This window comes from Theobroma cacao, chromosome 5, assembly GCF_053813885.1.
Source record: "Theobroma cacao isolate CCN51 chromosome 5, ASM5381388v1, whole genome shotgun sequence".
NCBI lineage: Eukaryota > Viridiplantae > Streptophyta > Magnoliopsida > Malvales > Malvaceae > Theobroma > Theobroma cacao.
In genome coordinates, this window is record NC_142643.1 from 34,955,147 (window position 1) to 34,982,519 (window position 27,373).

The 27,373-nt window shown below is 34.9% G+C and overlaps 1 protein-coding gene and 1 long non-coding RNA gene across 5 annotated transcripts; one reads left to right on the forward strand and one right to left on the reverse strand.

The window, feature by feature from the left end:
* Positions 1 to 7,003: 7,003 nt before the first annotated feature.
* LOC148762815 (uncharacterized) lies at positions 7,004 to 8,518 on the forward strand. Its single transcript, XR_016026538.1, has 3 exons — positions 7,004 to 7,100; positions 7,772 to 7,854; positions 8,227 to 8,518. It is a non-coding gene; the product is annotated as an uncharacterized LOC148762815 (long non-coding RNA).
* Positions 8,519 to 18,307: 9,789 nt separating this feature from the next.
* On the reverse strand, positions 18,308 to 25,736 carry LOC18598948 (putative disease resistance protein At4g27220). Of its 4 annotated transcripts, none has more exons than XM_088806311.1 (7): positions 25,462 to 25,736; positions 23,393 to 25,362; positions 21,550 to 22,867; positions 20,399 to 21,163; positions 19,412 to 20,173; positions 19,008 to 19,205; positions 18,308 to 18,684 (listed from the first exon to the last, which is right to left on the reverse strand). In XM_088806311.1, exons 2-6 carry the CDS (start codon positions 25,336 to 25,338, stop codon positions 19,038 to 19,040), a joined length of 4,959 nt encoding a protein of 1,652 aa, XP_088662437.1. In that variant the 5' UTR covers positions 25,339 to 25,362; positions 25,462 to 25,736; the 3' UTR covers positions 18,308 to 18,684; positions 19,008 to 19,037. The 4 variants fall into 4 exon arrangements, with proteins under 4 accessions (XP_088662437.1, XP_088662435.1, XP_088662434.1 ...); XM_088806309.1 differs by having other exon boundaries at positions 18,308 to 18,600; positions 19,008 to 19,217; positions 25,462 to 25,735; XM_088806308.1 differs by having other exon boundaries at positions 19,008 to 19,217; positions 25,462 to 25,734.
* Positions 25,737 to 27,373: the final 1,637 nt, after the last annotated feature.

Sequence of the window (27,373 nt, forward strand, 5' to 3'; positions counted from 1 at the left end):
TTTGCTGGTCACGTTGTACATTGTCTCAGGCTTTTTTAGCTTTTGTCCAGATAAGTTGCTTTGCATTGTAAGGCCAAGAAAACTTTCACATCAAAAATGGATAAGTTAAACTAGTACCAAAAGTACCATAAAGCATGAATAAATATGATCCCCCATGGGATATATTAAAAAAAACACCACTCTGCATATTATTTCATATCCAGATTTGTAAATCCTGCACACAAAAATCTTCTGTTGCCAAATCTGGAAGGATGGATAACCACATCTATTTAACTCTACTGCAATCTCGTAACACATGAATTAAATGCTGCACAAAGTACCCACAACTTGGACATACAAGTGAAGGTAGTCAAGCTCGATTTTCTAACCAAGAAGCAATTAGTAAGGAATCATGTAGTACCCTCTAGATGAACATCCCTACCTTGTTTGATGAGTTTAAAGTCCAAACTTTCTTCCAACATATCGTTTGGTAAGTGTGATCAGATATTTGCATTTCATATGCAAACTTAACTGTGAACATACCTGTGCTAGAGTGCAACTAGTAGGAATAATCCATTTCCTCACCTAATGGGTTTATCATCATTGCAGAGATCATAAGACTGATATTTTGAGGAAGCAATTGCTAGATCAGTTCAAAGTTCCATCTTCCGTATTCATCACAGTAACTCGCCACTGGAAGCTCAACTTCAGCCTCTAATAAATTTGCATTTACATGGTTTATTAGTGGGCCGCAAGGTAGCCAAGACTCTATCCAAAATTTTGTACCATGTCCATTTCTTATTCTCCTCCCCAACCCATTAAATAAGACTAGCCTAGCCTTCAATATACGTCTCCATACTTGAGAATCAGTCGGTCTCATCACTGCACCCATAAAAGTTTGATGCCTTATATACTTCTTTTTTAGAACATTCACCCATAAACTATCAATATCCCTCCATAATTTTCAGCCTAGTTTGGTTAGTAAAGCTAGATTAAATTTCTTTGAGTCTCTAATATGCAGCCCTCTATATTCTTTGCTCTTACAAAGTTTAGACCAACTAAGCCCATGAATCTTTCTAACGCCCCTAAAATGAGCCCATATAAAATCTTTGTTAAGCTTATCAATCTCCTTTAGTACATTATTAGGCAGTAGAACCGTTTGCATTAGATAATTAGACCTGTTATTGGTCACAGAGTTAGCCAGAGATACGCGACCTGCCATTGACAGATTCTTGTTGTTCCAACAATCTAACTTTCTTTTCACCTTATTTATTAATTCAAAATAAAAGCTTTTAGTGATCTGACCATGTATCATAAGGGCACCCAAGTACTTCCTAAAATCTTTAGTCAAAGGGATATTCACCATTTAACTTAGAATTTTGGCTTTTGTGTTTGAGATATTAAAGGAAACTAACATTCTTGATTTTGCTAAACTTACTTTCTGTCCTGAAGCCTTACAAAATTTGTCAAGTGTCTTCATCATAATTCTTACTTGAGTAGATGAAGCCTCCCCAAATAACATCAGATCATTTGTAAAACATAAGTGTGAAATGCTTGGCCCCATCCTTGTTATCATTAAAGGTTTCCAATGCCCTACATGTACTGCTTCATTTATGAGATGAGAGAATTTCTCCAAGCAAAGAACAAATAGGCAGGGAGATAGTGGATCTCCTTGCCTAATACCTCTTGTAGGTTGGAACGAATCTGTCTAGGAAGAGTTTCAGATAATAGAGAATGTTGGTGTAGTGACAATGAACATAATTAACCTTACCCAAGAGTAAGGTAAGCCAATTTCTTCTAAGACTTCTTGAATGAAATTCCACTTTAACCTGTCATAAGCCTTTTCTAAATTTATCTTTACGGCAATAGCTCCTGCTTTATTCTTCATTTTTCTCATGGTGTGAATAACCTCTTGCACTACAATTATATTATCTGTCATTCGTCTTCCTAGGATGAAACTACTTTGAGTTTTGCCAATCAAACCATCTAATAGAGGTCTAAGTCTAGCTACAAGCACCTTACTTATGACTTTTAGAGGAACTGTGCACAAGCTTATGGGTCTAACTGGTGCAATATTTTCTGGTGCCTCTACTTTTGGGATAAGAGTAATAAGCGTATGATTCATTTCTGGTGGAATGGCCCGTTACATAAGCTTCTTGAACAAACTTACACAATGCCGAACCCACACTAACCCATTTTTTTGAAAGAAAATCATCGAAAAGCCATCATGCCCTAGGTTTTTATAAGGATTCATGTCAAATAGGGCATTCTTGATCTCTTCTGTAGTTAACAGTTTGTGTAACTCAACTTGAATATCTATCTTCAATGTCCAATTAGTTTTAATTGGAATAGAAGCTCCCAAACCATCATCTGCATAAAGATTTTTATAGTAGTTTAGCACCAATTACTGTAATTCCGATTGATCACTGCACCATGAATCATCAACTCTTTTCAAAGCATCAATTCTTTTCTTCCTCTACCTACCATTTGTTATTGCATGATAAAACTTAGAGTTGGCATCTCCCAACTTAAGCCAATCCATCTTTGCCTTCTACTGTAGAACCAATTCCTGTTGATAAAGAATAAGATTAAATTCTTCAATCAACGTTACCTTTAGATTCGACAAGAAATCATTTGGCTGTTGATTGAGTTGGAGTTGGACTCTCATAATCTTGAAAGCACTCTTCTTTTCCTTCTGTTCAAATCCCTAAATACTTCATTTTTTCAATGGATAAGAGAATCTGCCATGTTCTTCAAAGAAAGATATATGTTGTTATCTGCATAATTCCATTTCTCTTTCATAAATCCTTCAAAATCTAGGTGCGACATCCATACATTTTCAAATCTGAATTGTTTATTAGCGTGGATATTCAAGAAGGATAAAGGTTGGTGGACTAGAACCAGATGATGGTCTGAATGGGTCCGTGGTAAGTTCATCACTCTTAATTCTAGAAATATATTACACCATGCTTCATTCACTACTGCTCTGTCTAGCCGGACCTGGGTGTGATTAAATCCTTCTTTCTTTCACTAAGTAAACTTTGGGCCTGAAACACCCAAGTCAAAAAGTTCACTGTAGCTCAAGCATTCTATCAGTTTCTCACATTGACGCACATTAATCCCCATTCGTCCTTGTTTTTCTTCTGAAGATAACACTTGATTAAAGTCGCCTAAGACCATCCATGGTAGGGAAAGTAACTCACTTGCCATTTTAATAGATTGCCATAATCGTTCTCGTTCCTTTGCATCAGGGCTACCATAAACAACTGTTAGAAGCCATTTTTTTATTGACTCATTAATTTGAGCATGAATCAGCTGCGAAGAATAGGCTAAGATCTTAACTTGAACATACTCTGCATTCCTCAACATCCATAAGCCTCATGCAAAACCATCTGCTTCAACCCAGAAGTATTTAGAAAAACCAAGTTGACGATAGGTGTTATTAGCTTTGACTCCTACAATACGTGGCTCCAAAATTATCAACGATTGTAGATTATGCATTTTGATCAAATTCTTCATGTTTCTCACCATTCTTCGAGAGGTTTCACCTCTCACATTCCAACAACAAAAATTAAACATAGGAAGCTAAAGTAACTTGAACAAAGAGATAAATGCGAGCTCAAGTCCGCATTCCATCCAAACTCTCATCAATCTTCATATTCTCTGTCTCAGAATCGGGATCTCCAAGCAAAGGTCCGACTCTATTTTCTTGTTTTCCCTTGCATCTCCATTAAAACCTACTCCTAACATATTTAGATGGCCCCCATTTGACATAGGGTAGTTAGGAAGTGCTTCTTGTTCGTTGAGAGCAACAATGTTATTTGCACAACCCTTACTTGGTTCTGTTCGCTGTCTTTCATTACTAGCATCTTTTGATGATAGTCTACTTACAATAGTTTGTTTCTTATACTGAGTTGACTCAGAAGTTGCAATTTTAATGGGATTGTCAACATGCCTTCTCTTTATATTTCTAGTCTGTCGAGCATCTTCATTCGAAATTTTGGTAGTTTTCTGAAGGGACACTTTAAACTTTTTATTATCTTGAGTCGCCACTTTCTCCTTTCTCACAAAACCATAAGCTTGAACTTGCACCCCTAAATTTTGAAACATACTATTCAATGTCCTATTCCTCATTATCAAATAGAGCAAACCTTGATCCCAACCCAAGCATATTCATTGAAGACCTTGCTTGATCACCTTTTTTTGATTTTTTCTTGGTTTGCACTTCAGTTTTCCCCTCTATTCGATTAACTATGTTTCTCCTGGTGTACCTCTTTGCTACCATCCATGGCCTATATCGGGCAGAGTCGTAATCATTCTCTCTAATAACATTTTGTTGTGTTATATTTGTGGCTTCTTCCTCTGTGTAGCCTTTTTGCTCCTTTTGTTTAACTTGACAACTTTCATCGTTATGTCCAAATTTACCACAATGGAAGTAAACCATTCTGAGGCCCTCATACTCTACTATCTGCCAGTGACCACCGATAAACACTTTGGCTACTAGAGGCTTATTTAAATCTAGTTCCACACATAGTTTTGCAAATTTTCCTAAAGAAGCGGTTGATGGTTTTGATCTACACTGGCCGTTCTTCCCAACTCATCTCCATTCCTTGAAAGGATCCCCTTGTCATAAAATTCTAAAGCATACTTGGGAGTCGTACCCACGCAGCCACTGATTCTATAGAAGTCTCTTCTGATTGGAAGTAACGGGTCCAGTATCTTATCGTGAAATAATGGCCTAATATTATCTAGGGACCATCAAGCAAGACGTGTGTATAATATGATTTCTTAGAGAACTTAAAGCAATAGAAACCGTTGTTCAAGTTTACTACTTGAAAGTCACCCACCAAGGACCATAGCTATCTCACTCAGTTGCATAAGTAAGTATAACTAATTTCTCCCAAGTAATTTCACAATTAAAGTGTTCTTCCATGGCTGTCTGATTCGTCGTTTATCTTCCTTAGTAAGCCGAATGTATGGACCATTAGCCTTATTCTCCATTACATCATCCTCTGAGTCATAATCTTCAGACATATCTCCGTCTTCATTTGATTCTGCATCTTCTGATTGCATCTTAATATCACCATGCATGAGTATGTGACAATAAGATAAACCCAGACGATTCCTCTTGATGTGAAAATCTATTTCAATTTTCTCTTTATTATGATTGTTTGCAGGATCCTTCTCCACCCTTGAACGAAAGCGGTTCACATTGACCCTAGTGTGAGCAGCCATTACACCTTCGTCGAAATCCGAAGATGGATCTCCTATTGAGTCCGTCTCCATGTGACGGACGTTGGGTTTTTGTAAGATCGTGTAAGATAGCAAAAAGACCTTACCCTACGCCTCAAAAGAAAAGACAAGATGTTTTTACAACTTGTTTTGTTTTAAAATAAGGGAGTCCTTTTCAACTTTTTTTACGATTAACACTTTTAGACTCTGTGACTTAGCCTTTTATCCTTATATTCTTGACTTTTTTTCTTCTAATTTATTAATGCGTGATTGCTATGTTTTGCATTATTGCTGCACGTTTTCTAATTTATTGCTTAGCCTTATCCCTTTATCCTTTGTTTTTTTTTTATTTGTCCTTCTGAGGCCATAGCTTTGAGATAAGTTGTCTCTACTCACTAATTGCTCCACGGAGGCATCAGTTGTGCCTCCATAACTCCAAAATTAGTCTGATTTTCTATAAAATATATAATTATTTTCAACTCAATTTTTGTAAAAAAAAAACTCAATTTTCGTCAAAAATTAACTATTGAAAGAATTGGCGACCATTAAATTTCGTTGAAAATATCTTAATAGGTAAAACTATTCCGTCGAAAAAAGTAATGAAACTCAAATTGGTTGAAAATTTTTTGTAATATTTCATCATCAAAAAGGTAAAATAACAGTCCATTTATTGACTCAATTTCATTGTCATTCCGTTGGAATATTTCATCAATGATTTGAAATATTTCATTGGTAATTCATCTACAATTTCATCAAATATTGGTAAAAAAAATTAGTTGAAAAATTTTGTGATTATTTGGTCGGTATTTCGTCCGTGATAGAAAGGTATTTTGATAATTCTACAAAATATGTATGTATGCAAATTTATGTATTATACAATTATCGAGATATTTGGATAAAATTATTATGAAATTTAAAATAATAAAAAATCAATATTATTATACAATAAATATTAAAAAATACAAAAAATATATTAATTTATATTCAAAGTACACAATGTTTCAATGTTTTTAAAAATAATGTAAATATACATGAAAGAAATTTAACGCCTCACAACGTGCTGTTGTCACCTCTTGTAGACTCCCTTGAATTGAAAGCGCTCGCTTGTTATGGTGGAGGAACTAAATTTACATCATTTGTTCCATGAATGTCAAGCCTGACTTTATAAATACTTTTCATGTCATTCATGTGATTAACAATATGCTTGCATACTTGAAAAGCCCCGAAAAATCGTCAAAAGACGGTAGTGTAGTGAATGGTACAACTAAGTTGAATAAGCCTCGAACTAATCCAAATAGAGATTTTAAGATGAAATTGAGAATTTTAAAACCCCAGAATAACTTAAAATGGTGATTCGGAGTTCGAGGACCTATTTGGAGTCAAATTGAAATTTTCATGACCTAAGGGCAAAATGGTCATTTTGCCACTCGAGGTTAAGATGTGAGTGTTGGATGAAATTTTTAGCTAAGATTGATCATTTGGAGTATAATTTGAGTTTGAGAAGTGAAGAATTTTAATTTCGATATTTTTCCGAGCATAGGGGTAAAATAGTCATTTTGCCACCCCAGGGGCAAAATTGTAATTTCACACCACCCAACACTTGTCCAGCACATGAGTTTTATCTAATATTATTATGGATAATTGAAGGATTTTATGTGGTGGAGAAAGAAAGCTTAATAGTTAAGAATTTAGAAATGGACCAATGGTAAGGTGACAAGTGTCAAGCTTTTATTTCTTTATTATTTTCCTTATAAATTAGCACAAAATCAGCCCATTTCTCTTTATATGACCAGCCAAAATAAGAACAAAGGAAGAAAAGAAAGAACAAGAACCCTAGAGTGAAAATTCAAGAGAAAATTTGTGGATTTCAAGTAATCAAGCAATCAAAGGTAAAATTTCTTGATTTTGACTTGTGATCTATCTTTCCTATGCATTCTTTTGCATTTTTCATGGTTGAATCACAGGATATCATGAAGGATTCATGGTTGACCAAATTTAGAAAGAGAAGATTTGATGATTTATTTGGTTAGATTTTGAGATATTTTAGTGTTTTTAGTTAGTTAGTGATGTGTAGCATGAAAAGCCAACAAGAAAAATTCATTTTCTCCCATCATCCATCATTGGCCGAATTTTCCATGTAAAGTGTGGATGGTGGATTTGATTTTATTTTAAGTGAATTGGTTAGAAAATGATGAATTATGGTGAGAAAATCAAGTAGAAAAAATCATAGTGTTGATGCACCCACCATGGCCGAAATTCCCAAGAGAAAATGTGAAGGTGATTTTGCTAAATTTTATGCTATTTGACTTATGTTTGATGGTTTGGAGAATTGGAAGAAAAATGGAGTTAATTGGAGTTGAATTGGACATATTGGCCAATTAATCGAGTGATAGATCGAATTAGGTCAATACCGTTTTATTTAGTTACACAATTGAAATTGTGTAAAAAACCGTGTTTAAATGATAATCCGAACAATTTGCATTCCATTTCATGCATCCATATAGTTTTATAACGGTTTAGCACCAATGTGGTAAATTGTTTGATTGTGCATTATGTCTAGGTGGTGAATCCTCTGATAAAGGCAAAAAAATTGTACTCGATGATCGATAGTCGAAGTACTCTAAAAATTTGACTCCCGAAATAGTGAGTAACCTTATCATCATTTTAATTATCTAAAGTGGTATTTTTATTCAATTTTTATGAATTTTATGGAAAATGAGTTAAATGGTTAATTTTTAGGTTTTATAAACAAAATGTGTTTAAATGAAAAGATTTTATAAATTGTCTTGAAATTGAATTATGGCTTTGAAAATAGAGTAACTAGAGACCACTTGATGTGTTGTAAATTTATGGTTCTAATTGATGGCTTATGATAATGTGTTGGCATGACTGGTTAGAATTGTGGTTTGTGAATTGTATGAATTGTTCTGTTTTACATTTACAGGCTGGGTAGTGTAATATTAGTCATGTCATGTTGTCCAAATTTTATTGTATGGTGGGTTTACCTTGCTGCAGTGGGCGGGTTTTATGGACCAGCCTATTAAAGGGGCATGGAATCCGGTTATATACGTACCTCGGTCGGAGAGGCGCGTAGGGTATTTCCTGAGGAATGGTTAGAGTTCACATCACACCGAACCACCTCGTGATGATGAACTTCGCTAACGTCAAGGAACGACTATGTTTTTCAAATTAAAAATATGTTTATGTGTATACGAAACTTTTTAACAGCCTTGGCGGACTCGGTTAAATGCATCGGCCAAGGTATCCCCAAGAATGATTTTGATAGGAGCCAAGCTTTTAAGATACTCATAAGCCATGTTGATTATTTAAATGAAATGAATATTTATGTTATGAAATAAATATTGAGATGGAATATTTTAATCGTCTCCATTTACTCGACTTTAGCTATTTTTGATGATGTTTGTTTACTCACTGGGATTATATAATCTCACTACCCTCATTTTCACCCATTTCAAACTCAGAATAGACTGTAAATAGCTGATTTCATAAAGGCTACCATTGGATTTGCATACTCCAAACTGTAGGATCACAGTCTTCCTTACTTTTGGTTATTCGGGGGCTCACTGGTTATTGTAAATTAAATTAAATACTTTGGTTTACTGTATTACAGTATGTATGAATTTATTTTACTTTTACGCTGCAAAAATTATTTACGTATAACTCTAAAAATATTATTTTATAAAAAAATAGAATATTTTATTGAATATTTCTTTTATTTTTTTTATTATATCCAAATAATCATAATTTCATTTTAAATGAAGGTTTTAGATGTTTAAACTTATTTTTGATTATGAATTATGTGTTTTGTACTCGCATACTACATTTTTAACGGATTTCGAAATTTTCAAGAAAAAATGACCAAAATGCCCCTGTGAGACAGAAATCATTTTTTTATTGTTTTAAGTTGGAAATAGCTTAAAACCTTTTAGAACATGATATTTGACAACGATTACTCACAAGGAAAATGAGAAACTGATATTAAAGCCTTACAGGGTTCCAGTTGGCATTTCGGGTAATGAGTGCCTATCTGGACACCGCGGCGGTTGTCACGGGTTCGAGGGGAGTACCGGGTCGTGACAATAAATGTCTAAATTGTCTTTGTCATCACATTATTCTCCTTTATTTTCTTTCGCATCTTAAGAACATTCTCTTTATTCTTGTTAAATGTGTTGCAAATGTCAAGAACGCTTTCTTCTAGATGCTTCATGTTTTATTGGAAAGAATCATGATGAGCAACATTCACCATCAAAGGTCCACATGCTGACTTTGACATGGGTACAAGAAAAGACCTAGTAGGCATTCTATTACCTGTTGGTGCAAATGGGGTTTAAATGGAATTTAAGGAATTGACAAAATTAACTTTAAGGCGAGCCTTCTAATAGACGCTATCTTTAAGAATTATTTTGCCCTCACTTCTTAGTATGCAAAGGGGAATAATGCGAATAGCCTTAGGGATACAATGAAGCCAATATCTAACTTTGTCTTACACTTTACGAGAGTAAATATCTAGATACACTTAAGAGTTGGCAAAGTTGTTCGGCTTTAGACCCTACTTTCTGCAACAAGTAGATTGTAAGGAATTTGAATGCTTTTGTAGTTGATGGGACCCTAAGTGTTTATGTTAATTTTCAGAACACAACACTTCTCTTGCTTTTGATTTTTCTACTCTTGTTTTGTTTTAATTTTGATGTGATAAAATAGTTGGCAACAATTCCTTTATATAGGCTTGCAAGTCTCTCTTCTTCAAAGACACAACCCTTTCATTAAGGCACCACTTTATCTAAAAGATATCTTTACACTTTGCAAGATACAATCATTGGGTAAAGGTATTGTTTTAAGTATTTTAGAACTTTATGAACAACATACCAATTTTCTTTCCTTGGATTACTTGTAAACTGATTTAGCATCCCAATCGCAAAAGTAATATCCAGCCTTGTACAATCTATAACAATATTAGGCATCCAATCACCTTTGCATATTCATTTTATGCTATTGGCTTGTCTTTGTTAGGTACTAGCTTTAGATTAGAATTATAAGGCGTAGACATTGGCATACAACCTGACTTACCATATTTCATTACAATCTTTTCCATGTAATGAGATTGTGATAATGTTAGGCCATTATTATCTCTCATTATTCTTATACCAAGAATAACATTCGCCACGCTCATATCTTTCATGTCAAAATTCTTTGACAAAAACCTTTTTGTGTTCTCCACTTGTTCCAAATCAGTTCCAAAGATTAATTTGTTATCCACATATAGGCAAATGATGACCCCTATATCATTATGGAACTTACTATAAATAAATTTGTCAGATTGATTGATCTTATAGTCGTTAGCTAGCACAACTTCCTCAAACTTTTGATGCTATTGTTTAGGTGCTTGTTTTAATCCATACAAGGACTTTACAAGCTTACATACTTTCCTTACTTCTCAATTGACACCATTGTACCTTAATATATAAACAAAATGTCAAATTAACACATCAAGATATATGTTCACACAAGCACCATTGTACTTTTATTGCACAATAGGAATGTAATGTCAAAGATATTGAATATCTATATTGCATTATTATGCCTTTGATGATAAAATGGGAATGCATCATATACCCAGATGTTAAATTTACATATTAGCACCATTATATCTTCATGTATAATAGGGTTGCCATATGCCCACCAATCACATGGACCTTAATGGTATTTACATATTGGCATCATTATACCTTAATGTATAATAAGAATGCCACATGTCCACCAATCACATGAACCTTGATGGTATTTACTTATTGGCATCATTATAGCTTAATGTATAATAAGAATGCCACTTGTCCACCTATCACATGGACCTTGGGGGTACTTATATAGTGGCATCATTATACCTTAATGTATAATAGGAATGCCATATGCCCATATCTTGTGTCTTCCATTACATTGACCTTTATCAACTCAATATGGTTTACTTTAGGATCTTTATCTTTCTCATCTTGTTTATGACTTCATCTTGGTTGCAACAATCTTCTTTTATTCAAAAATGATTACTAAGATCCTTGAGAGACATATTTTCTTTCTTATACTTTAGAGTTTACTTAGTGTCTTTCCATGATGGGAGAAGTATGTCGATTATAAAAGACACAACAATAACCTTATTCATATCAAGATCATATATTAATATAACAAATCCTTCTTTCCAACCAATATACATTTCCCATACATATCAAATACAATATCATGCATATCAAGTAAGGAAAGAAAACTTATCTTATAATTCGATGAGGAACCATTTGTCACATTCCTTGTCACCATCAAATCGGTCCATCTTTTGCCAACGAATAAAGTTTCTTCCTTCAAAGCGGTTTACCTTGACGATGTTGGTATATCACTTTTAGGGAAGCCATTGAATTTCAACACCATGAAAATAAGTTTTAAATTTATTGGTGCATATGGGTTTTAGATGGAATTCAAGAAATCGGCAAAATTGAGTTCAAAACGAATTTTTTAATAAACGCTATCTTTAAGACTTATTTCATTCCCACCACTCGATATTCAAAGGAGAATAATGCGAGTAGCCTTAAGGATACAATGTAGCCAATGTCTAACTTCGTATTGTACTTTACGAGAGTAGATCATTGGATACACCTGAGAGTTTGTAAAGTTTTTTGTCCTTAGAGTCTACTTTTGGTAGCAAGTAGATTAATTATAAGGAATTTGAATGCTTTTGTAGTTAATGGAAACTTAATTGTTTACGTTAATTTTCACAACACAACACTTTTCTTGCTCTTGATTTTTCTGCTCTTGTTTTGTTTTAGTTTTGATGTGTTAAAATGATTAGCATCAAACCCTTTATATAAGCTTACAAGTGTCTTTTCTTCAAGGACATGACCCGTTCTTTAAGGCGCTACTTTGTCTAAAAAATATCTTTACATTTTGCAATACATAACCTTTGGATAAAGATATTATTTCAATAATCATCTTATAAAAGGATAACCATTCATTCCATAAAACATAATCTTTAAGCTATAATTTAAAATGATAACTTTGCATATTTAAACTTTTAAGTTGTGGTATTTTTTCAATTAATTTGTCTTATAACCTTTGGATATCATTTTACTAAAAGACATAACCATTTATATATAAAACCTACTTACAATCCAATAATTACACTATGTTATTTTATGTGATATAACGTTCGAGTTAAGATAACTTTTCATTATGTGACATAACCTTTGATTTTGAAAATACACCAACAATACTAAAACCATATACATGATTGCAAGTCGCCCCTGCCCTTCTTTGAAAATTGTTAATTGTTTCCTAATTGAAAATTTTAGTCAAAAATTGGTTGAGAAAGATCCTTTTTTCGATGAATTATTTTCATAAGAACCTTGCGAGGAAATTTTATTTTTTGCATCATCATATTTTTGACAAATTTCCAGTTAATCTTTTTTGTCGATAAATTTCGTTTGAAATTGATAGGAAAATAGTAAAAAATGGCTGCAAATTATACCATATGTTAATAATCTGGCATATTGCTTCGGACAAAAGATTTTCAGTTGGAATAAAATAACTTTTTTTGTAGTGATTATTGCTCATTTTATATGATTTTAGACTACATGATTAGAACTTTTCTTTCGTGTGACATGTTAAAATTGTAATGATTTAGTTTTAGCTTTAGATTAACAAAGATGAATTTGTCTTACTCAACTTTATTGAGACGGCTTATTTTGACTGGTAACTTGATGTTAATTTTTATAATGATATTTTTTAATGTTTAATTTTTATCTATGACTTAAAAAATCTATTTTTCCATCCACCATCTTTTAAATCCGTTAGTAGAAAACAAAAAATTGAGTTTCTAATTATTATCGTTGATGAAAATGAAACATTGGGTAAAGGATATGGAGTAACAATGAAATTTTATTTATAGGTGTTGAATTTTCTGAAGAATAAGAAAGTTCAAGCTTGCCTAAGAACTCAGCCACTAAAACCTAGAGAGATAGAGGAAAGGTAAAAACATCTAAAGAAATATTTGGAAAAAAAAACCATCCATCTATCTTTTTGTATTCATATATATAAGCACCGAGGTAACGGTGCCTTAAGATTCGGCATTGGACAAACAACCTCGTTGTACCACATAGTTGTGCATAGAATTCCAGACATAGGATCCTGTGCACTGCAACAACTAAGCCCAACGGCTATGAGAAAGAGAAACAAAAAACGTGACTGAAAGCCTTAACCGACTAGACAAAAATGACATAAGAAACTAGCGTTTGAGCCACTACAATAAATGCAAAAACAAAACGACATAGCAACAAAACGTTTCATTTAGTTATTAAGTAAAGGACCAAAACGATATAGTATCCCTCCTGCCTTCTTTCTTTCAGCCAGTAGTTGCTTCGCACCCAAATTCATTTTTCTTCAACTTTTACCAGCTGAAATTACTGAATCTGCAACACACCTCCTTGATTCCAGCTGAGTAAACTCCCAATTTGTCCCTCAGAAGCTCAAAACTATCTACACTTAATCCCTTGGTGAAGACATCAACCAGTTGCTCCTTGCTATGACAGCATTTAAGTTCTATTTCACCCTCTTTCACTGCATCTCTGAGTGAATGATACTTCACCCTGATATGCTTAGTATGACTGTGTTGTACTGGATTCTTAGCTATAGCCATAGCTGATTGATTGTCAACATAAAGTAATGTCCCTTTGCTCTAAGAGAAACCTAATTCGTTTAAAATCTTCCTTAACCATAGTGCTTGATTTGTTGTTGAAGTAGTAGCAATGTACTCAGCTTCTGCAAATGATTGAACTACCACCTCCTGCTTCCTTGAGCTCCAGGAGAATACCCTACTTCCAAAAGAAAAATAGTACCCACTTATACTCTTCGAGTCATCACAAGAACCTGCCCAATCACTGTCTGAGAAACCCTGAAGTTCACTGCTTTCAGTTTTCAAATACTTCACACCAAAATCAATAGTACCTTTTACATACCTAAGGATTCGTTTAGCAGCAATAAGATGAGTTGTTTTTGGATCTTGCATATACCTGGACAAGAGACTCGTTACATATATCAAATCTGGTCTGGTTGCAGCAAGATACAATAAGGATCCAATGATACTTCTATACAGCTTTTCATCTACCTTTGATGATTCATCTTGGTTGCAAAACTTGCTTTCTGCAGCCAATGGAGTCCTAACAGCCTTACACTGATCCATCTGAAATTTCTTTAGCAAGTCATGAACATACTTTGTTTGATGAATCATGAATAAATAAGACATTAGTCATAAGTTAGTCATTTCAAAGACTTTCAACATCTAAGACTTGAATTCAACTAAACATTTAGACTCAAGACCAGTTACAAGCAAATCATCAACATACAAGGCAACTATAAGCTTAGTAAACTCATTTACCTTTATTATATAAAGAGTTGCTTCAGTACTGCTCCTGTTAAACCCTTGATCTAGTAAATGAGCATCCATCCTTTCATACCAAGCCCTTGGTGCTTGCTTAAGACCATACAGAGCCTTCAATAGTTTGCAGACTTTGTTTTCAGACCCTTTTTCCACATAACCTTCAGGTTGTTCTACATAAATGTCTTCCTTCAAGTAGCCATTTAAGAAAGCAGACTTTATGTTTAGTTGATAAATTTTCCATCCTTTTCTTACAGACAAGGCTGCCAGTAGTCTAATTGTATCATGTCTAGCCACTGGAGCAAATGTTTCTAGATAGTCTATCCCATAAATTTGTGCAAAGCCCTTCACTAATAGTCTGGCTTTGTATTTGTTAATAGACCCATCTAGGTTTAATTTTGTTCTAAAAATCCATTTCACACCAACAACATTATGATCTTTAGGTCTATTTACCAGCATCCAAGTCTTATTCTTCTTAATCATGTTGAATTCAGCATCCATAGCGCATTTCAAGTTACTGTCAACACTAGCTTCCATGTAGTTGACTGGTTCTGTCATGGCTAAATTACACCTGCTGTAGATTTCCTCTAGAGTCCTAGTTCCCCTAACAGCTTTAGACTCATCTTCAATATTAGAATCATCATCAACTTGTTTTTGAAGCAGTTGTTCATCAGTTCCTCATTCATTCCTCAAACCTTGAACAATAGCATTTTTCTAGTTCCAAAAATACCCTTCTTCAAAATTAACATCTATGCTAATAAATATCTTTCTAGACTTAAGATTATAAAGTCTGTAGCCCTTTGTCACTTCACTGTACCCAATCATCACAGCCACAACTGCCTTGGCATCAAACTTTGCTCTCTTTTCATCTGAAACTTTAGCATAACACACATAGCCAAATATCTTAAAGTGTGACACTGATGGTTTATATCCAAACCACATTTCATATGGAGTTTTATCACTTAATACCCTAGTATATGATTTGTTCAACAAGTAATTGGCAGTGTTAACTGCCTCAGCTCAGAATTCTTTAAGCAAACTCCCCTGATACAGTAAACATTTGCCCATCTCTGCAAGTGTTCTGTTTTTTCTTTCAACTTTCCCATTTTGTTGTGGACTATCGGTGACAGTAAGTTGATGTTGCACTCCACACTCTGATAGCAAATCGTCAAACTCTTCTGATGTATGCTCCCTGCCATTATCATTTCTTAAAGACTTAATTTTCATGCTAGAATAATTCTCTGCAGATGCCTTGAATATCTTGAAATACTTCAAAGCTTCAGATTTTAACTTCATAAAGTATATCCAGCAATACCTTGTGAGGTCATCAATGAATACAATATAGTATTTACTTCCACTCAATGATGGAGTCTTCATAGGTCCATCTATGTCAGAGTGGACTATCTCCAACTTCTTAGTAGTCTTCCTTTGACTTACTTTAGGAAATGGTTTCCTAACCTGCTTGCCCAGCTGACAAGTTTCACATAGTTTTTCAGGTTTCACAATCTGAGGTTGGCCTTCCACAACTTTACCTGAGTACATGAGTGACAGTGAACCATAGTTCATAGGTCCAAAACGTTTGTGCCAGAGATATAAAATATCAGACTCATTATATAAAGCTACTTAATCAGTGTTGGCCAAATTTAGGGGATAACAGTTATTGTGCATCTCTACTGTGAACATTTCAGAACCCCATGGATCAAACACAATACATTGTCTACCTCTAAACAACAAAGCATACTTGTTTTCAGCTAATTGTCCCACACTAAATAAATTCTGACTTGCCTCAGGAACATAATGCACACTAGTTATGTGTTTAACTCCTAATGCAGTATTCACAGACATATTTCCAATTCTAGCAATTTTCAAGAATTCACCATTTCCAATTTTGACCCTAGAATTGAAGCTAGTATCTAGATCAGAAAATAGAAATTTGTTACTTGTAAGATGGTGTGAACAAGCACTTTGTAGCACCCAGATGTTTGACTTCTCAAAATGTCCTCCCATCTGAGTCACAAACAACATTTCTTCTACTTCATCAACCTGCTCTGCCACATCTGCTTGATCAGAAGCTTCAGTTTTCTTTGACTTACACACCTTATCAACATGACCCATTTGATGACAGGCTCTGCACTTAACATTGGGTTGATACCAATAAAACTTGACAGTGTGATTCCTCTTCTTACAATTAGGACAATGAGGATATTTGTCCACAGTTTTACCCTTCTTCCCTTCATCAATCTTACTTCCTTTTCCATCATTCTTCTTAGAACTGCTTCCTTTGTTTTTCAATCCCTTTGTCTTAGCCACTAAAGCATTTTCAAGTAGATTTTCTCTCCTCAAAGCTCTCTTCTGCTCCTGAGCTAACAAGGTACTGATGAGCTCAATAATGGAGATTCTGGTCAAGTCTTTTGAGTCCTCCAAAGAGGAGATCTTAGCTTCAAACCTTTTAGGGATGCTGACTAGTATTTTATTGACTATCCGTTTATCACTTACCTCTTCCCCAAGTTGCTTGAGCTAATTCACAAGCCTAAGTAACTTGTCAGTATAATCTTGAATACCTTCATCATCCTTCATCTTTAGCAATTCAAATTTTCTGGATTGATTCAACACCTGCATAGACCTTGTCCGGTCACTGCCCTGATATTCCTCCCTTAAGCTATCCCAAACTTGCTTTGGATTTTCATAATTTATGATCTTAGCAAAGATGGATTCTGACACTGCTGTTTGAAGACAATTGAGAGCTTTATACCGCTTGACAACCTCCTCACTATGCTACTTGATTTGAGCAATAGTGGGGTTGGCATGCCTCTGCACAGGGATCTCACCAGTCTCAACAGCATCTCATAAATCAAATTCCTTTAAATAAGTGCTCATTTTAACTACCCAGAACGGGTAATTCTCTCCTGAAAACATTAGAGGAGTTACAACATTGAAGCCGATAGACATCTTAATCACTCACTAAATCACCAAAAAATAAGAAACAATTCACAGGCACCTTAAGAAAACCAACTTTGATATCATGTAGAATTTTCTGAAAAATGAGAAAGTTCAAGCTTGCCCAAGAACTCAGCCACTAAAACCCAAAAAACAAAGGAAAGGTAAAAGCATCTAAAGAAATATTTGGGAAAAAAAAACCATCCATCTATCTTTTTGTGTTCATATATAAGCATCGACGTAACGGTGCCTTAAGATTTAGCATTGGAGAAACAACCTTGCTATACCACAACTGTGCACAGAATTCCAGACATAGAATCCTATGCACTGCAACAACTAAGCCCAACGACTATGAGAGAGAAATAAAAAAAGTGACTGAAAGCCTTAACAAATTAGACAAAAACGACATAAGAAACTAGTGTTTGAGTCACTACAATAAATGCAGAAACAAAACGACATAGCAATAAAACGTTTCATTTAGTTATTAAGTAAAGGACCAAAACGACATAGTATCCCTCCTGCCTTCTTTCCTTCAGCCAGTAGTTGCTTCGTGCCCAAATTCATTCTTCTTCAACTTTTACCACTTGAAATTACTGAATCTTCAACAATAGGATATAATAGAAATAATATAATCATGATTGACAAAAGTAAGAAAGAGATATTTGGTAGCAAATTGTTGATGAACAAACACATCAACGCAAAACTATTTAATTTTAGGACGAACAATTTGGCTTCAACTTTCCCTTTTTTTAGAAAACGCTTGTTTTATTCATCCAAAGAAAGGAGTCCTGCTGCAAAACAAACAAGCTGCTAGGAAAAACCAAAGGAAAGGAACAACCGAAGTTTACAATATATAGAACATTGAACTGAAACAGAATGTTGCAAAAAAGGTGGCCAAGAGCTGATATTGCAAAGTAGTGGCAAACTGGATGTAGAACAATGTAGGACAATGGACTTCCCCTCGAGATTATCATAGCCCATTGACATTCAGCATTCCAAGCACCAACTGATCTGTTTATCTGGGACAGTTGCAAAACAGCATACCACACTTGATGAGAAAAAGGACAGGAGAAGAATTCATGATCTCTGCATTAGCCTAACCACTGAAAAAACAATTTGTATCAGAGATTGAAAAATGTTTCAGGAGCTAATTCTCTGTAGAGAATAGGTAATATGTCCAGAATTGCCATCCAAGCAATGAGAGTGTCTTGTAATATGGTATGTAAACCGGATAATTTTGTGCAAAGTCGCCTTTGACAGTTTGTGCCTAATCTCCTCCCAAGAATTAACTAGCAATTGTAAAAGTGCCAAAAGCAGTAATTGCGTAATTAGCTATCCAAAAATAAAAAATCCAAAGTAACAATTTGAAATTTTTTTGATTAATGAATGAAAGGAAATAAACCAATAAGAATGTAGGCACATCTACCTTATGTTCCGAAGGCAATATTTTTGTACTTTATTGTGAAAAATTTTCTCCTGGTTCTTCCATGTACGGAGGTAGCACATTCGGTTGATACCAACGATACCAATAAATGTCTTTGCTGGAATGCCTGTTTGTTGCATCTTCGATTCCTTGGATCGTGGTAGTACTTTTCTTGGTATCTTTCTCAACAAGTTGGAATGCCTTTAAAACCAACTAATTAGAATGAGACAATGAGAAGAAGTGTGTTAATTCTAATGTTAGTAATCAATAAGAAAAATTAAATATGAAAAAATAATGAACTAGCCTTTCTATGATTAGAATGTGTTTGAAGCTGTCATGCTTTTTAATATTTAATAAATAAAGGGAAAAAAAAAACTAGCAGTAGGGTAAAGAGTGTTGATGGATACCTCTGTTTTGGCGTGAACAAAAAGATTTGAATCAACTGTAAAAGTTGAAGCCATCTTGGGACATTCTTCTATTGTTAAAGACCGTAAGGATTGGAATATAAAATGATAACCCTCAGGGGTGGAGCTCAAGATGCTTGGCAAATTCCCAAGGAATAGTACTTCTAACTGAGGGAGGACCATTTTTTTCTCCTTCCCATCTTTGGTGCTTGCTTCATCTTCATGTCCAAATAGATGCTCCAATTCAAAGGCCTCTTGAATTATGAGATATCTGAGTTTTGAAAGATAACTTACAAAACTAGCCGGAAATAGGCGTTTCAAGTTTTTGCACTTTCCAATTTGCAACCTGATCAGATTGGGGAAACGTACTTGGAGATGAACTTGTGATGATGAAATTTGATCCTCGGAAATGATTTGCTCCAGTGCTTCGCATTCCCAAATCTTCAGATATTTCAGGTGCAACAAATTCTGAGCAATCGTAGGTGAAAAAACATGTCTCAGGCTCCTGCAACCGATGACCTTCAATTTAATAAGATTTCCAAGGGTTACATGTTGGAGAGGATCCTTCCATATAATGCACAATTCAGGTAGAGTCTCCAATCGCAGTACCCTTAAACTTGAATGAGTATGTCCACCTTGAGCCTGACATGTCCTCTTATGATTCCAAACAGTCAAATATTCCAAATTTGGTGACTTTTGTCCCAATTCAGGGACAATGGTGGCACACTGCTGGTTCTTATCTCTGATATTAAAGAGGCAAATTTCCTGTGAATACATAATAAACCCAGTATCATTATACATGTATTCCTACCAAAATAAAAATCTTTAGGCTAATGTCTATGAATTTTGTTTTGAAACCTGTATAACAATTCTAATGTCTATGATCAAAATGATCAAACTATTCTGATCTCCTAAGATAGGCTTTGGCTATTATCACCATCAACAATAAAAAAAGCACAAAAAAGAATTAGAAGAATGCCTATTGGATACCTTCGTTTGGGCATGCATCAAAAATTCTGAATCAACAAGAAAACTTGTAGTGATCTTCGAACATTCTTTTACTTCCAAGTATTCCAGTGTTGGGAACACAAAATGATAACACTCCGGTATGAACCTTGTGAGGCTAGGTAGCCTTTTAAGGAATAACCGTTTCAGTTGAGGAAGTACCATCTCTTTCTCATCTTTGAGGTCTGTCTCATCTTCATGTCCAAATATTCGCTCTACTTTACAAGCTCCTTCTACTTTGAACTCTTCGAGTTTGAGAAGACAATGAGCAACAGTAATAGGGAAGAGAGTTTTCAAGCTGTTGCAACCTATGATCCATATTTTTCTTAAATTAGGGAAGCCTGTAGGTTGAAGAAGAACATTTGATGTCGATGTTGAACTTTGGCCCTCATAAATTATTTGCTCTAATGCCTCACATCCCTTCACAGACAGGAAGCTCAAATTTGATAAATGTTGGGCAGGCATAGGTGGGAAAACGTATCTCAAACTCTTGCAGTCAATCAACATCAAAATTGTGAGATTTTGAAGGCTTGCTAATTCAGTGGGACCTTTCCATATAACCTGCAACTCAGATAAGTCCTCTAAGTGTAGTGCCTTTAAATTGAGAAGGAGGTATCCACCTTGAAGTTGAAATATCTCTTGACAATTCCCAATTGTCAAATATTCTGAATTGGATGACCTCTGTCTCATTTGGGGGCCAACTCTATTGTACAATTGGCTATCATTCCCAACCTTAAAGAGGCGCAGCTCCTGTAAAAACATGCTCTATTTAGATTAGATTGTGAATGCTGATTGTAAATACATACTTCTTTTTTGGTCTAAGTAAATACTAGACCAGAATTCAAGATCTCTACCAAAAGCTCATATGTAGCACTTAAGCAAGGGTTTCCTTTTATGTCTTCCTTCAAACATGAATTTCCTGACTCAATTTGATTGCTTTAATTTAATAAGCATACAAATTTTGAGATTATATATATATTGAAAGTTGTATGGATCAATAGAAAGAGCTCAATTTTGAACTTTAACTAAACAATTAAGATGCATCAAGTCATCTTTGAAGATCTCCGCAGAAAGTAGATTGCAAGCTTGATATTCAGAATGAGGTAAATCATTCAGTGGGTGTGAGAGAGAAGTACCTTTAGTTGAGCTAACATCGTTGCTGGTAGTTGACCAGTAAAATGAGTCAGTTGGGGACATCTATACACTTTCAACTTTTCCAAAGACGGCAATGTAATAAAACAGTTTTCTGGACAGAAACTCTTCAAATGCATCAAATTTTGAAGCACTAATGATTTCAACTGTGAGAGCACAATATCCTTTTCATTCTTCTCCATTGCAGTGCTGAATATTTGTTGTAATTGAGAGGAATCAATTATGCAAAGGCTTTTCAACTGTTGAAGGCCTTCAGCCATTGACATCGGGAAGACATATTCCAATCTAGAACAATCAATTATCCTAATCGTTGTTAATTTTGGCAAATGCGAAGGACGCAAAAAAGAGTTTGGTGATATTTCCTCATCATCTTCGAATTGAGCAAAGATTTGCTTCAGTTCAGGGCAATGGAGTATCTCCAGTTCTTCAAGCTCACTCAAACTTTGAGCAAGGGAAGGCGAGAACAAAGATGTCAATCTGTCGCAATGTTGTACTCGTACAACCTTTAGACTTCGGAGGCCTACACGATGAGTCGGTCCTTTCCATATGCACCATAATTCTGGTAATAACTCTAACTCCAAGTATATCAAATTTGAGAGCAATGGTGGCTCATTTTCTTGGTTGGAATGAAGAAGCTTATCCATTTCAAATACCACTTGCAACTGACCACAATCTTTAATTGTCACACCTCTTAGATTTTGTACCCCTGGAACTGCAGAGATCATGTCCATGCAATTTCTTATTGTGAGCTCTTCTAAGTTTTGCAGAAACTGTTTAGGAGGCGGACCATTGCATAACTGTTTCAAAGAAACCATATTACTCATGGTCAATTTCACCAAATTAGAGAATGCAGGGGTAGGCACTTGGTGCTGAGTCGTATCAATCAGACATTGGATATCCTTGCAATCTTGAAGTTCGAGAAAAGTTAATTTCTGGAGCCCTCTTCGATCCAAGACTGGAACAAGATTCTTGTAACCTGTTATGCTATCCAGAGAAAGATCTTCCACATTGAGAAGCAACTTATTAAATGCATTTAACGAGGATTCCTTGATTTTCAAGGTTTTAGAGGTGGGATAATGATCGTGTTGCCATTTATTTACCACTATTGCGTACCTCTCTAAATTTGGGAACACAAAGTATTTTGACAGAAATTTAGAACGAATGCACAATGTGAGTGCACTTAAATGGGGCAATTGATATAGCTCTGATAGGCTGGCATTGCTTCCCTCAGCACTTTTTTCTTCAGTTGTCCATTGTTCAAAGCTAGGATAATCAATGTATAGCTCCTCTAGGGACACCAATCTAGAAAATACAAAATAATCAAAGCAGGCAGATCAATATGGCTTACTTTAATAGCATTTTAAGCTAACAGTAATAGCCTGCAGGGTACAAGTTGGGGACTACTAAACTTTAAAAATTTTCTTGTTTCTGGCCAGAAAGAACAATAGAAAGATATAGATATCATGCACATTCTAACTCTCTAACTTTTGTTTGTTCTGCTTTTTCAAACTTGTATGGGAGAGAGCTTTATGTATATAAATTCTCATTAATTCACCATATTAATGCTATATACAGTTTTCCTTTTACAAGAGGAAGCACTACAATTTAAACTTAAGATCTTCCCCCACAATCTCTACACACCCTGATATCATATGAATACCAAAGGCTTATCAGTTAGCATATTCAGAAATCTATTAACCGTCTCTGATAGTTTTGAAAAGATAAATAAGAGGTAGCATTAGAAATTCTAGGTTGACTGAAAACCCCAGTAATAAACTAAATAGCAGGAAAAGGGAAAATAAAAATTTGGAAGATATCAAATAATACCTTGGGAGCAAGTTAAGGGGAATCCTCTGAAGCATTGCGCATGTTGAAAGATCCAGCAATCTAAGCGCAGTCAATTCCCTGAGCTCAATCGGTAACTCGTAAATATGAGAACCACGAAGGTCTAATATCTCAAGTTTCTTCAATTCCGCCAATGATGAAACATTTTCGAGTTTGCACTTTTCCAAGCGCAGAGTTCGAAGATTTGTCAACACTTGAAGTCCTTCAAGTGACAACAGAACACTTTCCAGGGTTAAAACTTTGAGGGCTTTCATTCCTTCAAAAAAAGCACTTGAAACTTTGGTTGAACCATCTCCACTGAGTAACAGGGTTTCAAGCTTTGGGCATTCCAGTCCATCAGGAAGCCTCTCTATTTTGTTGTTCATCAAGGAGATTGCTGTGAAACATTCGAAACTTTCACTCCTAGGCCACTCCTTCAACCTACGGCCGGCTTTTACCATGAACACTTTCTCTCCTTTTGACATTATCCAGTGAGCAAAATCACGAACCACATCATGCATTTTCACACATTGAGGTTTACCACTATCCAACAACAAACCTGAGCTTTTGAGGTCTTCTAGCTTTGCACGCATCTCCGTCCTTGCATCATCAATTGAGCTAGCATCATGAAACAATCCTTGCCCAACTCCAAATCTGGTCAAATCTTCAATACTGATATCATAATCTTCCGGGAAAAGGGAACACAATAAGAAACATGACTGGATCTTTTCTCCCTTCAAACAATCATAACTAATCTTGAGACGTCTATAAATGTCTTCATAGAAATCCGGATTGTCAGAGTGGCGGCATTCTTTGAGTCGATTATTGGCCACTGTCCATGCGGAAGGAGTTTTATCTTTTAGGGCCCTTCCTATGGTTACAATTGCAAGAGGCAAACCCCTGCACTCTCTGGCAATTTCCCTTGCTACATCATGCAAGCAGGTACCTTCAGAGTCTTTTGTTAGACCTGCATTTTTTTGGAACAATTCCCATGCTTCATCCTCTTCTAAAACTTCAAGGTCAATCATCCTCTGGCAATTCATATAAGAGCATACTTGTCGAAGACGCGTTGTCAAAAGAATTTTACAACCCGTGTGATGTTCACCGACGGGAATCCCAATACCTGTCAAGTCAATGTACTCCCAAAGATCATCAACAATTATGAGAATTCTCTCCACATGTTTCAATCCCCGCCATAATTGCTGTGCTTTCCCATGTTCGCTTTTCTTATCAAACTCTAAATCCAAGCGATCTGCTATCTCATCTTGAATTTTGTCAATGTTTGGATTTTGGGACACGGTAGTCATCACAACTTTATCGAAAAGCTTCACTTCTTCAGCTTTCTTTCCCACTTGTTTGACCAACGTCGTCTTGCCCACCCCTCCCATCCCATGCACTCCAATCACATTCTCAGTATCATTCTTCAGCACCTCCCAAATCTGATTTAAAACAGATTTTGAAGATTTAGAAGGCATGAAATCCTTAGATGAGAGAAACTCTATGTTGGGAAGAGTAGCGCGATGGCCTATACGACTGGGATCAAATTTTGAAGTAGTCTCTACTAGTTTAGCCATCCGAAGCGTCTTCTCTGCTATTTTCTTACTTAGCCTGTAACGACAGCTCCAATTAGGACACCAAGTGAGACATGTCTTATTTTCCTGTATCTCATTTTCCAGAATTTCTACTTCTTTCTGAACTTTATCTGCCTCTTGTAGCCAGTCCGTTACATCCTGCTCAATATCTAGAATTTTCCTCTTGGCCTCGTTAACATCATTCTGCAGTCGAGATTGTGCCGATGAAAATTTTTGTTTCTGTTCCTTGAATTCTTCAACAACGCTTCGAAAACAAAACACGTGACGAAGATTACTTAATGCTGGGTTCACCACGTATTGCTCCACCAGGTTTTCCGCCACACCAGTAGCAACGGATGTAACTAATTCAGTAGCCATTAATTCTTCGATGATATATCTGAGCTGTACAACATTAATTAATTCTACTCAGTAAAATTTTTGAGAGAGCAAGAGAGAGCAGCAAGAATCAAAGAAGAAATTGTGACAAGTTTGTCAAGTTACCTGGTTTCTGGGGGGAATTGAAGCAAGACCGAAAAGGATTCAGTCACTACAACAGCTGCACAAAATTACGAAAGCCACAATTGTGTGAGGACAGATATTCGTGTAGTTGATGACAAAGGAGGAAAATAGACGCAGTTTCAAAGCCAGTAGAGATTTCTAGCTTTCTGGTCTTCCTGAGTATTTCCCTATGAGCAAATTGAACACATTATCAAAAGGGGGTCGGGGTCGAACTTTTGGTTCTGCTTAGAACAATAGCTGTGGAATCCTACAATATGAATTATGATAAGTTTGTCCAAAACGTAAGCACTTCGATCATTGGATGACGTGTGTGGACAAAACCATAAAGCTGGTGCAATAATCGAGGTGGACAATTCCACTTTAGTGGAAAATACCTTTTCTAAAAGCCGAACATGTGTCATGGCAAACTAATTGCTAATAATCTAACTTGAAAGATTGCTGTATGTTCAATTCACGAGTTGTTTTCTTTTTCTCCATTATTCTCTAATTATGTTTTTCCCTCACTTTTTAAACTATAATTTTTTTTCCTCCTAATACTACTAAATTCAAACAAATTGAATACTATCAATTCAGGTTTATTTAACATTTGTTATTCTTCTTTAGTAATTTAAAATCTAAGATTCAAATCCTCCCTTAATTCCTTTTGAAACTTCTTCGTACATATTGAAAAAAAAAAAGGACCAAGAAAAATACTATTTTGGTTATCCACAAGAAGAATATATGTAATATTAAATAAAAATAAAAAAAGTACTCTTTCCGTTCAATATTGAATATTATTCATGTTTTGGCTTATATAAAGATTAAAAGAAATGTTCTGACTTTACTTTTTTTTTTAAAAAAAATGATGATATTGATAAACTACAATTTTTAATGTTAAAAGTAAAAGAAAAATATTAAAAATTAATGTGGAATATAGAAAAAAAAAGAGTTATAGTTGTTAAAAAAACAAGAAAGTGGACAAAATTATGAAACAAAAAAAAAAAGATGAACGGGGGGAATAATAATTACTTATTACTATCTCTGTTATTAGAAATAAAAAGTTGTGTATTTTATAGTAAACAATTGTAAGCACTATTCATTATACATAATAATAACGAGTATGCATTTAGTATATTAGCATAAGATAGCATAACTTTTGAGATGTTAATATAAAGCACATATATTTCATAAAGAAACAATTAATTTTTCTATTTATTTATTTTTAATCGTCCAAATACTAAGTATGTCCAATGATTTATGTTGATCATATTTCTTGTTTGAATAATTATTTGAATATCATGTTTTTATTGGAGAAATATTTACACTAATTCTTTATTATGGAGTGATAAACATGTATGTATACTATTGAATCAAATACTCAAATATATATTGAAATATAACATATCACATTCAGGCGTGATTATAAATTTAGCAATTGATGGTATAAGATGTTATTATCTTTCCCTTAGGATTGCACCATTTCTCACGCTCATCATAAAGCGAATTAATGCACCGATTAGTTGGCCACCCACCATGACAATTTACCATTAGGATTACATATATGATCTTCCATCATCTACTATCAATTCAATTCTATTTTTTGACTCATTGCATATTGCTTAATGTCATAAGCCAACCTTGTATCGAACTATGATAGCGTAGAGTTTTAAGAGATTGAGTCTTTTGTACTTGTAAGGGAAATGTCCCTATTTCAAACATTGTAATGGTTGGTGGTGACATCTCTAAAAGTACTTGTTAAGTCTTTAGAGGGAAAGACCCTTAGAAAAGGAATGTTTTCATTTCAAGCGTTGTAATGTCTATTGGTAGAATACGTGTAAAATCTCATAAACTCTTTATAAGGGGTGAGCAGTCGGCGGATTGTTGGGCTGCCTCACTGGTAAAGGTGTGTTTATAG